At 47.3% G+C, this 15,512-nt stretch overlaps 1 protein-coding gene across 1 annotated transcript; it reads left to right on the top strand.

The window, feature by feature from the left end:
* Positions 1–9,142: 9,142 nt before the first annotated feature.
* C10H21orf140 (chromosome 10 C21orf140 homolog) lies at positions 9,143–9,904 on the top strand. Its single transcript, XM_057696442.1, has one exon. The coding sequence runs from the start codon at positions 9,143–9,145 to the stop codon at positions 9,902–9,904; it is 762 nt and encodes a 253-aa protein (XP_057552425.1).
* The last annotated feature ends 5,608 nt before the right edge of the window (positions 9,905–15,512 follow it).

The following is a 15,512-nucleotide window of genomic DNA, read 5'->3' as shown; positions in this document are numbered from 1 at the left end:
GGTGCAGGGAAAAGGGAGGGTGGGGTGAGTGCTTGCCACAGGCACCTGAAAACTTGGTCCATCTATTAGAGCACTTATCATATAAGACTACAAATAATGGTCTGCAGTCTGAGCCCCCACTGACACATGAGAATATGATTTTAAGTATAAGGATAACATCTAATTAATTTTGACATCACCCACTCCTTGCAAAACACACAATAAATATTTGCTGAATGTGTGAATGATCACACACAAGTGTGTAACTTAGTTATTTACAATGGGGGCTATTCCATTTGGGACAGTACAATTTTCTCTAGGCACTTCCTTCTGGTGGAAATGTCCAGTCCTCAGACAAAATATAATGAACATGGAATTTGCACAAGGTGACTGGTTGTCTTTAAGGTCTGCTTCTAGCAAGCAAAGAGAGTTGGATTATTGCTGTTTATAATCTCTCTCTATGTTTACAAAGTACACTTATCTTTCTATCTCATTTCAGTCCTTATAACAGTCATGCAAGGTGGGACAGCTCCTGGTCTTGGCCCTGATGGCTCCTTTTCCACCCATAGGCCTGATTCTTTGGTCTGTCTTCAAACAAGTTCAGACATCCTCTCCTCCAGAAAGCCTTCTGCCCTTGCCCAGTATCCCACAGATGTGCTAAAAAAAATTAGCAATACTCATTTAAAAATAATAACAGCTAAATAAAAGGACTCATTGTGTACCAGGCACTAGTGATCTCCACATATTATCTCATTTGCCTGTTACCAATTCTCCACATCCCCAGCTCCTATGCTGCCTCTATGCTGACATCCACCAACGAAGCTGGAGATAAACCACACAGTCATTTGAACAGAGGAAGTTTCGTATAAAGAATTATTAAATGACGATAGGGAAGAGACTATGAAGATGTAATGAGAACTCTAAACCATATCCTAGGGCTGAGGAAGAGTGCCCAGGGAAGGACAAGCATGGAAGGGGTTCTTCTCCCTAAGGTTGGGGTGCAGACCTTGTTGGAGAAGATGTGGCTGCAACCACTGGGTGGTGGAGAGGTTCACAGGGTTGCCTGGGCCACAGTCTCTGGGCAACAGTTAACAATTTCCCTGGCCCAGGAGAGCCAAGGCTGATGGATGGGTACATAGGGAGGATTGGGGTGTACTCATGGGCAGGGTGGCACATAGACTGATGTGTACTGTGCACATGATGGGAAGGCTGCAGGAAACCATTGTCCAAGACAGAGGCTGGCAGAGGCTAGTGGACAGCCAGTAGGGGAGTCAGGCTTTTGGTAGTGTGCTATGGACTAAAATTTTGTGGGCCATCCCTGCCCCACCATGGCCAACAAACTTCATATGTTGCAGCCCTAATACTCAATGTAATGGTATAAGGAAGTAGGGCCTTTGGGAGGTGATTAGGTTTAGATGAGGTCATGAGGATGGGGCCCCTACCACAAGATTAGTGTCCTTAGAAGAAGAAAGACACAGGCTATGTGCTCTTTGTAAGAGGCATGTATCAACTGTCAGTGATTTGGAACAATGTGTTACAATAGAACTGAAAAATTGATCAATACACCTCAGGTCAGAGCAGGAAGAGAAATTTATGTTATCCACCATCAGCATTAGCAGTATAATTGGACACACTGGAAAATTTAATGAAGTGAAACCAGCAGGATTATGTTGATGAGCCTCCAATAAAAGTTGCAAATGTCAAATTAAACCACATCATTTCCATGACATGGATTTCTGCATTACTCTCATGTGCATGCAAGTCCTGAAGTTCTTTGGAGAGTATTATTATTGTAATTATTATTTGCAGGGAGATGCTGAGCTGTCTGCCTGAGTCATGTTCCTTCTGGGTTGTTTGAAACCCTGATTGTCTCATGCCTTCTGCCCTAAGCTGCCACCAAAGCCCAGACAGGCACTTTCACACATGTGTCTCTTTATTAGCAGGAAGCACAGAGTGGAGCCTCTCTAGGCCAGGCAGAGCCCTTCATCCCACACCCCCTGCCTTGCAAACCCACTTAGCATGAGTTATATTAGGAAGTTTAATTAGCAGAAAATAAATAAGTGGGGGTCTCAGCTGGAGCCCAGGCCGTATCCCCTGCCTGGGTCGGATGTGTCTGAACAAGTGTTGGCGAGGATCTTTGCACAAAGGACAGACAACAGATTTCCTTCTGGGGAAAGAGAGATGCAGGGAAGTAACTTTGGGCCCCTCTTGGGTCCTGAGGGCCCAGAAGTCCTAGCAAGAACCCTGAGATTTATTGGGGGCTGCTTATGTCACAAGCAAACCCTGAAGCGCTTGATGGCTGGGGGACTGGGATGTGCTGATGGGCTGAAGTCTGGAGCAGGAGTTGACATGCTTCCTTCAAAAGAACCTGAGCTTCGTGGGAGACAGGTGAACATTGGAACCGAACTCAGGGCACTGTCAGGAAGTGTGGGTGGATGTGTCAGGAAAATGGAAGCACGAGGCAACCATGTGTCCATTAAAGGTGCCAAAGGAAGAGAAGAAAACTAACATTTAATGAATGCTAGCAAACGCTAGGCAATTTGATGTACACCAGCCTGGGTGATCCTTTTATTAACGCCATGAGGTGGGTGCTATTTGGGAACTGAGGCTCAGAGAGGCTAAGAAACCTATATATTGTCAAACAGTGGGCAAGAAGTTCAAAGCTATGTCCATGTGATGTTTCTATGAATTATTTGTCCAAAATATACTTTCATTTTCATCCAAAGTGAGGAGTGGGAAGGCTACTGGTTTGGGCTAGGTTCATTTCTCTCTCATGTCCCCTGTACATGGCGGGTCAGCTGGGGCTCTGCCCTGTGTCATTACTGTCCTCACGCTGAGACCCAGGTTTCTGGAACAGCCACTGTCTGAAACATCTCTGGTCTTGGTGATGAAGGGAAGCGTTCTGGAGAGTCTCACCTTGATGGTTAAATGCTCCAGCTTGGAGGAGATGCACATGACATCCGCCCACCACTCACTGCCTAAAGTAGCCCATGGTCCTCCAGACCACAAGGGGTGGGGAAGTGCCCTCTTAACATGTGCCGGGAAGGCCAGAGCCAATCAGGGAACAGTACTAATGGCTACCACAGAGTTCAGCCAGATCCCAGGTTCTCAAACCGTGTGCTAAGGACTGAATGTCTGTGTCCCCCACAAAGTTCATGTACTGAAATCCTAACCTCTAAAGTGATGGTATTAGGAGGTAGGGCCTTTGGGAGGTAATGAGATCAGGAGGGTGGAGCCCCTGTGATGGGATTAGTGCCCTTAGGAGAAGCTTGCCTCCTCCAACTCCACCCTCCCCCTGTGAGGAAATCCTGAGTAGACCACTGTCTGAAAGCCAGGGGCTGGGCCCTCACCAGACACTGCATCTACTGGATCTACGGGCACCTTGATCTTGGACTTCCCAGCCCCCAGAGCTGTGAGAGATAAATGTCTGTTATTTAAGCCTTGTCTGTGGTAACTTGTTACAGCAGCACAAAGGGACTAAGATGCCTTGTTCCACCAGGTTCCTTAGGTCTTCGTAGGAGCGAGGAGAAGCCAGTCCCATTCCCTACTTTCTCTCCTTTTCATTTACATGAAACTCAAACCTTTCTACATTAAAAAGTCTATAAGTTTATGTGAAGAAAAAAAACATTCTGTTCCTGGGGTCCCTGCCAGCTCTGCACCCATAGGTCCCCACCCTCATCAGGCCTTGTTCTCAGGATAGCGGGTTTCAACTTGGCCTCCCCTTAGAGGCACATGGAAAGTCTGTAAAAGTCCTGATGATGCCCAGGCCTCACCCCAGACCAATTCCATCAGAACCTCTGGGCCTGGGGCCCAGACATAAGCAAAGCTCCTCCAAGGGTTCCTTGATGCTGCCCCAGGCAGTGTCAGGAGGCAGCTGAAGCCCCAGGGCTGGCTCCTGTCTCCCAGGTGAAGGCGGGAGGAGAAGCGGGGGATGGGAGACTTGCCTCCGCCAAACGAGGCCAGAAGTGAGCTGAGGAAGGTTGACGAGAATTTGGTGATTACTCTGACTAATGGTTCCAGCTCCTTCCCAGCTGCAGGGAGCTGGGGATGACTTGGGCCGTGGGAGGAGTGCCCGGCGGGGGTGCTGTCACGCTGGGCCAGGCCTGAGGAAGGCGGCCTCTGTGAGCGCTGCTGCGGCTGCTGAGAAAACAGGAAGAGCGCCTGGAGCTGGATGTCCTCCCACAGGTCCAGGTGTTCAAAATTCACACACACAACACGGTCCGCACACTCACATGCAGACACACACATTCACACACACATTTGCACACAACACACACACACAACATCCCATGCACATATACACAAACACAGACTCACGAATGTGCACACACATATAAACTTACATGTGTAAGTCCACCCCACAGATACACACACACACACTCCATGTGTAAGTCCACCCCATAGATACACACATACACACTCACATGTGTAAGTCTACCCCATAGATACACACACACACACACTCACACGTGTAAGTCCACCCCATAGATACAGACACACACACTCACATGTGTAAATCCACCCCACATAGACATACTCACATGTATAAATACTTCCCCACACATGTACGTACTCTACACACACTCTTATATCCATACTCACATGCATCTTTTTTGTTCCACAAGAAAGAGAAAGATCACATTTTGGAATGAATGAGCCCCTCGCCTTGCCTGGTCCAATTCTCTCATCCGATGTGTGAGGAAAAGCAGCTCCGAGGAGGGTCAAGACACGTGAGAAGCCCACTTGGTTCCGGTCAACTCTCTTTAGCTCTAGAAAGTACAGTAGGATATTTTTTTTGAATTTTTTTTTTTGTGGAAAAAGAGGTGACTGGGGGTTCTTCACCTTGGTTGGCAAGGAGAGGAGAAGGGGCATTTTTGTCCTCTCTTCCCAAGCGATTTGTCTCCCAAACAGGGTGATAATCGTTCCAACTCCGTGGGTCACAGTGAAGATAAACCCAGATGCTTCATGACGAGGGACCAGGGCCATTCCCAGCACTACGTGCTCAAACACACTGTCATCCCCCTAGTCGCCGACAGAGCAGGGGCTTCGTGACCTCGTATGACAGACATGTTTCATTGGGGGTGACACCCCAACAGCAGGTTGGGGGAGGATGAAAAGTCTGACACACATGTACACACACACACAAACACACACACACAAACATGGTGGTGGATCAGCTGCTGAGCAGTGAATTTGGGTTTCTTCCCAGCAGTTTCTCCTTCCTGCTCTGCCCTTTGTAGGGGTGCGGGGCTCTGGGCCCATTGCCCCGGAGGAGATTCAGGATGCCAGGCCGAAAGCCTGAGGGCAGGCCCTCCTCCTGTGTAGCTGAGGTTTGATACTTGCCCTGCATAGGGTAGGGGAGGACAGGGCCACCTAGAGGAGAGAATGGGGGCAGAGTTGTCCCCAAGCCTGAGGCTGGACAGAACCTCTTTTGTTGGGGGAACCAGGGGGTCCTTGGCTCTCTCACTCTTGGTCCCCCTGGAGGTGGCTTGGCCTCCTGGGCTGTGGCCTTGGGGCGCACACCTCAGTGGACCGGATCCTGGCCTTGATCTTAGCCCCAGCAGGACTCCAGTGCCCGGGTGCCAGGACCACAGGGTTGGAGGTGGGCACGTCCGCAGGTGCCCACAGGGAGCAGGGGGGAGGGGTAGCCTCAGCATCCAGCCACGCTCTGGCCTTGGGGGTGGCGTAAGGAGCCCCAACAACGCCTGAGTCCAGTGTGATTGATTTAAATCAATGAGCCTAATGTTTCCTGTGCAACCAAGTTTGTGGAATAAGACTCACAGCAGCACGTGTAAACACACAGCTGTGCGTATGTGTGGCAACTGTTTTAGTTTGTGGGATTTGGTGCAAGGGGGGCGGGGAGGGTTACAGTTGGTGAAACCAATTTCCAAATATTCCCCTTTTCTGGTGACAAGCACAGCTTGTGCTAGGAGTGCCCACAGAACCACACCAATACCACGCACTAAGTTAAGATTTCTGTTACTTTCCATCTTTGCACTGAACAAGCTTGATCTCCCAATTATACATTGATTTCGATGCATTAAACATGTGACAGTGTTCTATCTTAAAATATCCATTACCTAGGCAGTGGAGAAGAAAGTACAGAAGTGTTTTCTAGAAAAGCAGATAGCAGTGGCTCTTAGGGCCAAGGAAGAAGGTTCTGATTGGGAAGAGGTGTGGGGTGTGAGGTTTCCGGAAAAGCAAGGTTCTATCTCAAGTCCTGGGAGGTACTTACATGCCCAAGTACCTTGGAGACATACATGTACTGCCCCCTGGTGGTCCATCTGCCACCCTGCAAAATCACCAAAGTGGGAAGTGACCCTGTTCTAGCTTTGCTCTTCCTCCCACATCCTCCGTATCCCCCAACAGGTATGGAAACGGAGTCAAGAATGGGAAGTCCACAAGGATACGGAGTCAAGAAGGGGAAGTCCACAAGGCATAGCATCAGAGGTAGGAGCAAAGGGAAGTGTTCTCTGCATTTCTCTGGTGTCCATGGTGCAATGCTTTGCTTGAGTCCAGGTACCACTTTGTTGCCAGGCTGGCTACTTCTTGGTCCTGCCGGATGCAGTCTTGACCCCTTCCTGGGTCAGGGAGGGTGGATCCTGGTGGTCTTTGTTGGCTTCTTTGTTGTCAGGCTGGACAAGATGTCCCACTCTCATCTTGTACATTTCCTTTCCCAGACTTAGAATCAAAGGACCTCTGATTCCTTCAGTAGGAAATACTATTTAGAGACCACAATCTGGAGGGTAGGAGTATACATTGCTCCTGGGTTTGCTTGTTTTTGTTACTGACATGATAAGCAGTTAGGCTCATTAGTTTCAGTTTTACTTGTGTATTTTAAAGATTGTGTTTTAGTTTTCTTTTTTTACTTTTGTTTTTAAAAAAATGTAAAATGTTTACATTTTCTACTCAAAACTATAAAACAAGATACATTCAGAAAAGAGTTCTTTTTTTCCTCCCTCCTGTTCTATCCCGTCCCCTATAGGAAAGCATTTTTTAAAAATAAGTAAATACATTTATTTATTTATTTATTTATTGGCTGCATTGGGTCCTCGTTGCTGCACATGGGCTTTCTCTAGTTGCGATGAGTGGGGTCTACTCTTCATTGTGGTGCACAGGCTCCTCATTGCGGTGGCTTCTCTTGTTGCAGAGCACGGGCTTTAGGCACACGCGCGTGTGTGGGCTTTAGTAGTTGCAGCACATAGGCTCAATAGTTGTGGCACATGGGCTTGGTTGCTTCATGGCATGTGGGATCTTCCTGGAGCAGGGATCAAACCCGTGTCCCCTGCATTGGCAGGCGGATTCTTAACTACTGCGTCACCTAGGAAGTCCCTAGGAAAGCATTTTAAATTAATGTTAGGTTTATTCTTCTTTTGTTTATATTTGAAAATTCTAGCAAATGTTCATACTCTTTACCATTTACACACACACACACACACACACACGTATTTACACACAGGTAACATTATACATTCTTTTCTATACATCTGGGTATTTTTCTCATATACATACATAACTGAAGATTAGATGAGAGAGAAGCAAAGAAATGTTGTCTTGGAATTGACTTCATTATATATAATGTTTTCACATGGCTCCAGCCAGAGGGTCCTGTGGGGCAGGAGGTAGAAGGGGTGTCTGAACAGGGGGGCTCTGGGTCCACCATTACACTTCAACCAAGCAGCCACACTTCTACATATTTAGCATCCATATCAAATTTGGTCTGAAAATGGTTCCTGCTCGTAAAAGAAAAATTCTAAGAGAAAATGGCCACAATTATCAACCCAAACCCACTGATTCCAGCCTCTGAGAGAGGTGTTTGGGAAGCACAAGCTTCATGTTAACTTGACTGTCCTGGGCTGGTCCTACTGTCTGGTGTTGCCTATACTGGAGTCCCAAGAAAACCTTTGTGGGAAGAAAATCCTCATTCATTCAACAGTCAAGTAAGGACCCAATAAATCATTTCAGCCACATCTTCATTTGAGGAAATCAATTATGCACATTTACGAAATGTCTTTCATGCTGAGGCAAGAAAATACAAACAAAGGAAATGAGAGAGCCTTCTAGAGTTCAAAGCAAACTGTCATTTTGCCTTGAGCATATAAAATGAAAGTCTTTTGCAAACGAGGTATTGAGTTAGCTCAGGAATTGGCAGCCCCTGTGAAAGATAGGTATGCAGGCTGACTTTCTTCTGCTGTTTGCCATACCCTCTTCTCTTCCACCTGCTTGTGAAAGTGGGCACACAGCGGGCACTAAGTCCATGTGTACACAGACATAAGTCACACACATGCCCAGGCCTCACCAGACATGTCGTGACTGTACCCCCGGGGCCTGGCACAATGCCTCGTGCATAGTAAGTGCTCAGAATGGATGAACGAATAAGTATAACATGACTCTCCATCCTCACGACCCACAAGGAAATGAGTCAGAATTCACTCATCGTGGTTAGAAGGTTGCTTTAGGGGCTGAATTGTGTCTCCCCCAAATCACAGGTTGAAGCCCTGACCCCCAGGATCTTGGAATGTCACATATTTGAAGACAGGGTCTTTAAAGAGTTGATTAAGGTAAAATGAGGTCATATGGACACAGCGAGAAGGTGGCCATCTACAAGTCAAGTAGAAAGGTCTCAGGTGAAACCAGACCTGCCAGCACCTTGATCATGGGCTTCTAGCCTCCGGAACTGTGAAAAAATAAATTTCTGCTCTTTAGGTCAACCAGCCTGTGGTATTTTGTTATGGCAGCCTTAGAAAACTAATACAATTGCCAATACATCTCCAGAACTACTGCAGATGCAATGTCAAAGTAACATTTTGGGGAATCCCCTGGGAGTCCAGTGGTTAGGAATCAGTGCTTTCACTGCGGAGGGGCGCGGGTTTGATCCCTGGTTGGGGAACTAAGATCCTGCAAGCCGTACATGGGGCCAGGGAGAAAAAGAAAAGAAAAGAAACAAAGAAACATCTTGTATGGATAGCAGTTCCCATTCCCATGTCATATAAGCCAGAAAGGAATTGTTCTAAGTGTGTGTTCCACGTGGCTTTGAAATCCAAAGTGTATCTATGGGACCAGCTCAGCTGTAAGAAAGCCCTTTATGAGGTCATCACCCCGCTCTTACCAGATCTCTGCAGATGGAGACACGCAAGCTTTGAAAAATCCTTGAAGAGCTACCATGCCTCACTTTGCATACCCTCTTTTAAGAAACATCATTATCAGAAATCTATTTGATAGCATCAAGAGGAAGCAATGTCTCCAATATTTGAAAACCCTGAGAACACTTCAATACGATGGGTTTACAACTGTATATTTTGGGGAAACCGATATCCCTGAGAGTCTTGTAACCGGGGAAGATTTTAGTGATGGCTATTTCATGCCAACTCCAACCTGGTGTATTGTGCACGCCGGGGGTAGTCAAGGGTGGGTGCCTTGGAAATATCGGATGTTCCTAAGGGATGAGTTGTGCGTCAAACAAGAAGACAGCCTCTTCTTTGAGTTCTGTGATGTGGTGAAGAAGACCTACGGGAAGTGCGCCATTGTGGTCAAAGAGAGAAGGCTGCAGGATGAAATGAGGCCAAAGGAAGACAAAGAATCTGAGGCCCAGGCCCATATCCCAGCAGTCATTAACTTAATGAGCATCACATGTTGTCCTGAGGTGGCCATGTCCTATGGCCATAAACTACTCTCTCTGCCTTCCCCTTACAATCACCTGAATCCTCTGGACTCAGCCTGGTCTTCTCTGAAATGGTTTATCATCAATAACAGAAGGGAGTTTTGTTTGCAGTCGGTTGATGGTGCCTATTCTTACCAATGTGTACTCTTCAGTGATTTAATTAGCAAAGGAATTGAAAGGATAAACCCAAGCAAATGGAGAACACTAACTAACAAAGTACGAAGATGGGAAAACTACTATCTTGGTAAATTTTCTTTAGGGTGATTCCTCTGTGCTGTAGGGCTGTGCTGTGGGCATGATCTTTACCAATTCTTTTGGGTTTGATTCTGGACCATTGCTGCCAAAGATACTGCAACAATGATCTCACAGGGATGCTGTGAGGACTGGTTCTTTAGGGCATTAGCAAACTGCTTATGGTTTGCTGAAGGTGTCATTAAATCTTGTTGGTAAATTAGTGATCTTTTTAAAAAATTTATTTATTTATTTGGTTATGCCGGGTCTTAGTTGCGGTAGGGCAGATGTGCTCCTTAGTTGTAGCATGCATGTGGGATCTAGTTCTCTGATCAGGGATCGAACCTGGGCCCCCTGAATTGGGACCACAGAGTCTTAACCACTGTGACACCAGGGAAGTCTCAGGTAAATTAGTGATTTGTTTTTAAGAACTTTTATTGAGATATAATTGACATACAATAAACTCCATATATTTAAAGTGTACAATTTGATATATTTTTCTTATTTAAATTAGTGATCTTGGGGCTTGCTAGGTGGCGCAGTGGTTAAGAATCCGCCTGCCAATGCAGAGGACACGGGTTCGATCCCTGCTCCAGGAAGATCCCACATGCCGCGGAGCAACTAAGCCCGTGTGCCAAAAAAAAAAAAAAAAAATGGCCTAAATTAGTGATCTTGACTCTCATTTTGTTAAGGCCACTCTGAGGGCTATTATGTCAGTGGGAGGATTAGGGCTAACCCAGCCCAAAGGAGCTTGGAAGTGAGCAGAGGTAAACAGAGCTAAAGGTTATGTGGTCAAAATTTAGGTCTGACATGCAGGTGGCTAAAAACACATGAAAAGATGCTCAACATCACTGATCATTAGAGGAATGCAAGTCAAAGCCACAACGAGGTATCACCTCACACCAGTCAGAATCTCCATCATCAAAAAATCTAGAAACAATAAATGCTGGAGAGGGTGTGGAGAAAAGGGAACCCTCCTGCCCTGTTGGTGGGAATGTAAGTTGGTACAGCCACTATGGAAAACAGTTTGGAGGTTCCTTAAAAAAACTAAAAATGGAACTACCATATGACCCAGCAATCCCACTACTGGGCGTATACCCTAAGAAAACCATAATCCAAAAAGAAACATGTACCATAATGTTCATTGCAGCACTATTTACAATAGCCAGGACATGGAAACAACCTAAATACCCATCAACAGATGAATGGATAAAGAAGATGTGGCACATATATATAATGGAATATTACTCAGCCATAAAAAGGAATGAAATTGAGTTATTTGTGGTGAGGTGGATGGACCTAGAGTCTGTCATACAGAGTGAAGTAAGCCAGAAAGAGAAAAACAAATACCGTATGGTAACTCACATATACGGAATCTTAAAAAATGGTACTGATGAACCCAGTGACAGGGCAAGAATAAAGATGCAGATGTAGAGAATGGAATGGAGGACATGGGGTGGGGGGGTGGGTCAAAGGGGTAGCTGGGACGAAGTGAGAGTAGCATGACATATATACACTACCAAATGTAAAATAGATAGCTAGTGGAAAGTTGCTGTATAACACAGGGAGATCAACTCGACCATGGGTGATGCCTTAGAGGGCTGGGATAGGGAGGGTGAGAGAGAGTCATGGGAGGGAGGGGATATGGGGATATGTGTATAAATACAGCTGATTCACTTTGGTGTACAGAAAAAAACTGGCACAACAGTGTAAAGCAATTATATTCCAATAAGGAGTTTTAAAAAAAAGTGACCAGTCATATATATTTTATAATCTATATCTTTGATATCTAAGAATCAAAGTAAATAGATAATTACAAAAATTGATACAAGTTAGACATATATATCCTGGACTGTAATATAATCTGGAAGGAAAGGTATATTGAAAGTTTGTTGAGGCATGTATTCTTGGGGACCCTCAGCATTGTGTTAATTAAATTGGATTTGAACTTAAAAAAAATTTAAGTCTGAGGGAGAAAAAACAAGAGAGGGAACCAAGTGTGTGGTCACAAAAAGTTAAAATTAAGTAGTGCCTGCTGGTTTCAGTCCACCAAAATAATCCACAGGGAGCCAGCTTACCATCAACAGATGTGGCCCAGATGGGAAATATGCAAATGGAGCTGAATGCCCACTGGCTCTGGCCTTGATCACTCGAGGAAAGTCCAGGCTCAACTGAATTGATGGAGCTGCACCTGGCCAATCAGAGGGCCGAGTTGTCCCCCACGCCCCACCCCCAGGTGGTACACACCCCGTCCATTTGTGATCGTTTTGTGTGTACAGAACATTTTTACATACTTGACCTCATTCAGTTTAGACAAGCACCCTGCACATAGGCAGGGCAGTGATGGTTAAGCTCATTTTACAAATGAAGACAAGGCTGGGTGGTAACTGACTCACCTGGAGGGATGAACATCTATAGTGACAGGAGGATCAGGACTAGAATCCACGTCTTCCCATCAGGAAGCCCTCACACCCCTCTCTAGCTGACTCTATGGGTCAGTTAGGATTAGGTCGGGCTATGAGTAGTGGAGACCTAATCACAGAAGTTTAAACAAAATAGAAGGTACCCTCCCCCCCCGCAACACACACACCAAAATAAGAAGTGCTGAGGTGGCAGGTCGGGGCTAATGTGATAGATCCATGATCATAAAGAACCCAGGGTCTTATCCTTTTCCTCTACTGTCCTAGACTTGGTTCCATCCTCATCCTCAACTTTACCTGATGGTCCAAAGTGGCTGCTCAACAAGCCACTGCATTAGCATTCCAGGTAGCAGAGAAGGAGAAAAGGACGAAGAAGGGCTCCTCCCTTTTCTTTTAAGTGGCTTTCCAGGAAGCCTCACACAACACTTCCACTTAAATCTCATTGGCCAGACTTAGTCGCAAGGGAAGCTGGGAAAGGTAGTCTATATTTTGGGTGGCGATGTGCCCAGCTGCAAATCCCTGCTCCCCTTCCTTTGGGTGTTACCACTCATCCACCCACCAAACATTCGAGCACCTTCTATGTGTGCCCTGTCATGTGTGTCCCGGGCAGGGGGCCAAAGAAAGCAGGCTCGGGCCGTGGAGGCAGTCAGGCTGGTGGTGGGGAGTACATCTCGGTCAGCGAGATGTTGGAGGTGTGGAGAGTGAGGGCTCAGAGACCAGGGCCTGGTGCTGGGGAGTCGTGGGCAGAGCAGCAGGAAGAGGTGAAACTTCAGCTGAGGCCAGAGGAAGAGCTGGGGCTTCATCAAGGGGGGCTTGGGAGGAGACGGCCAGCCCAGGCAGAAGGTCAAGTGTGCCCAGGCTACCCGCTACCCAGGGCGCGGGTGTGTGTGTGTGTGTGGAGACTGGGGAACAGTGTGAGCAGAATGAAAGGAAGAATGCAAGTGTGGAAGGGACGGGATGCAAAAACAAAGCCATGTGTTGTATGAGAAGGAGTTTGGGCTATTCTAGAAGGAAAGGAAAGACACTGAACAGTGCTGAGCAGGAAATGGGGTAGGGTTGTCAGGTTAGGGTGGGGAAGCATAACCTTTCCCACGAAGGCGTCCAGCTCCTGGTTAAAAACCCATGTGTGGTTTTCCAGGTCCAGCCGCAGGCAGTTATAAAGGTGTCACCCGGCAGGGCTCACGGGGCCAAAAGCTGCACTCCCCACAGCAGACTTGGTGACAGCCAGGGTCCTGCAGTCTCTGAAGCGAGCTGTAGTCCACGACTCAGGCCCCTCACCTGCTGGGAGAGCGGCGAGGGCACTGCAAACCCCGGGCCAGGGCTCCGCCGACCGCACCCAGCACCCCTCCCACACTCAGAGCAGAAGGCCTTGTCTCAAGCCAAAAGGGAAACCAAGGACGCCAGCACAGCTTCCCTGGGTATCCCCTCACCCTGAATTTACCGGGGCCTCCAGTAACCATAGACAGAGAGATTAACCTCTCTGTGCCTCGGCTTCCTTATTGTGAGATGGGGGTGATGACAGCTGTTGGAGGTCACAGATGTAAAACAGGTGGAAGAGGAACGGCTGAACAAGGATTCGCAGGGATGTTCTCACTCCGGCTCCTCACCCTACCGCTCCGGATGCTCTTTCCCAGCCTGGTTTCGGGCTCATCTCCCTCCCATCACTGAAGCCCATCATTTAAAGCTCCAAAGGAGGCTCAAGGACCACCTCATCGGAATCCCGTGGGGGTGTTCAAATTTGTACACAGATTCCTGGTCTCTCCCGCACTGGTTCTGATGCTGTGGATCTGCAGCTCAGCCCAGGAATCTGCGTCTCGTGTGAGCTCACGTTTGAGAACCCAGCCTCAATCCGCTTTTCCCTCCAGACTCTCCATCACCCCTGGCTTCCCTCTGACATGGATGAGACCTGCGGGATCTCAGCGCAGCCAGCGTCCTCCTGGCTGGAGAGACGCAGTACTGCGCATGCGCAGGTCCGGCCCTGCAGGCGGTTGGGAAGCCTGCGTCCAGGCAGGTGTGTTCCCTGAGATGAGAATTTGGAGACAGACGCGCGAGATGTGACCTTTTTGCAAGCACCCCAGATTTTTTGTCAGAAATATTCCGTTCCTGAAATATATTAGGTTCGTCTCTGCCTCGTTAAGCAAAGTATATAAAGACAGTTTCACCTTCTCTTAAGGACCAGAATCATCGTTGTGGACAGGTCGTGATGGCTGGCGCTCCGGGTGTGGGCCTGGCGATCGCACTAGGCGAGTTCCCAGGCCTGATCTGTTGCTCAAAGGCCAGCTCTCTTACTCTGAGTTATTTCTGCTACCAACAGCCTTTCTTCATTTCTGCCTCTAGTAAGCTTGAAAACCAAAAAACGTGTTAGGAACCCTTCTAATAAGATTAACTATGATCTGTAAGAAAGATCCTGGGGCTCTCTTGTGTGTGGAGGACACAGATTCCAGTTTACGCTCTTTGAAACATCTTTCAGCTGCCCACAGACGGTCCTATGGATTCCTTCTCAGTTATGGTCCAGAGAGGGGCTGGGTAGGTGCAGTCAGTGGGGTCCTGGGTGTGGGCCTTCCCAAACACTGCATCCACCCACATCCACCCACGTGTTCATGCGTCCAACCACCTATTTAAAGTCAAACTACAAATCTACTGACATCATGTATACCTATTGGAATAGTATCAATAACTCCAGCTACAGTAAGTCCCCTACATACGAGCCTTCAAGTTTCGAACTTTCAAAGATGTGAACGTGCGCCTAGTTCCAACGAGGAACCAGAACCTGCGCCATCCACGTCAGGCTGAGTGAACCTGCAGCTGGCCCTCCGTCTCCTGTTGCTGACGATCCTTCAGCTCTACCCTCTCCCACCTCCTCTCCCTCCTCCAGGCAGTAACTCTTCTTGCCTGTTCTCTCCATGCCAGCCCCTGGGTGCCAGCTGTTGTACTGCACTACTGTACTTTTCAAGGTACTATTCTGTAAGAGTAAAAATGTTTTCTTTAGTTTTGTGTGTTTGTTTTTTATGTATTATTTGTGCGAAAAGTACTAGAAACCTATTAGAGTACCATACTATATAGCCAATTGTGTTAGTTTGGTACCTAGGGTAACTCTGTTGGACTTATGAACGCAATTGAACTTAACGAATGTGCTCTCAGAACGGAACTCGTTTGTTCCTACGGGACTTACTATAGTGATTAATTACCTCCCCCTAGTGGTAGAAGAGAGTATCAGAAAG

Source organism: Hippopotamus amphibius, chromosome 10 (assembly GCF_030028045.1).
Source record: "Hippopotamus amphibius kiboko isolate mHipAmp2 chromosome 10, mHipAmp2.hap2, whole genome shotgun sequence".
In the NCBI taxonomy this organism is placed as follows: domain Eukaryota; kingdom Metazoa; phylum Chordata; class Mammalia; order Artiodactyla; family Hippopotamidae; genus Hippopotamus; species Hippopotamus amphibius.
The sequence above is the reverse complement of the archived record's forward strand: the minus strand, read 5'-3'. Positions and strand labels throughout refer to the sequence as shown.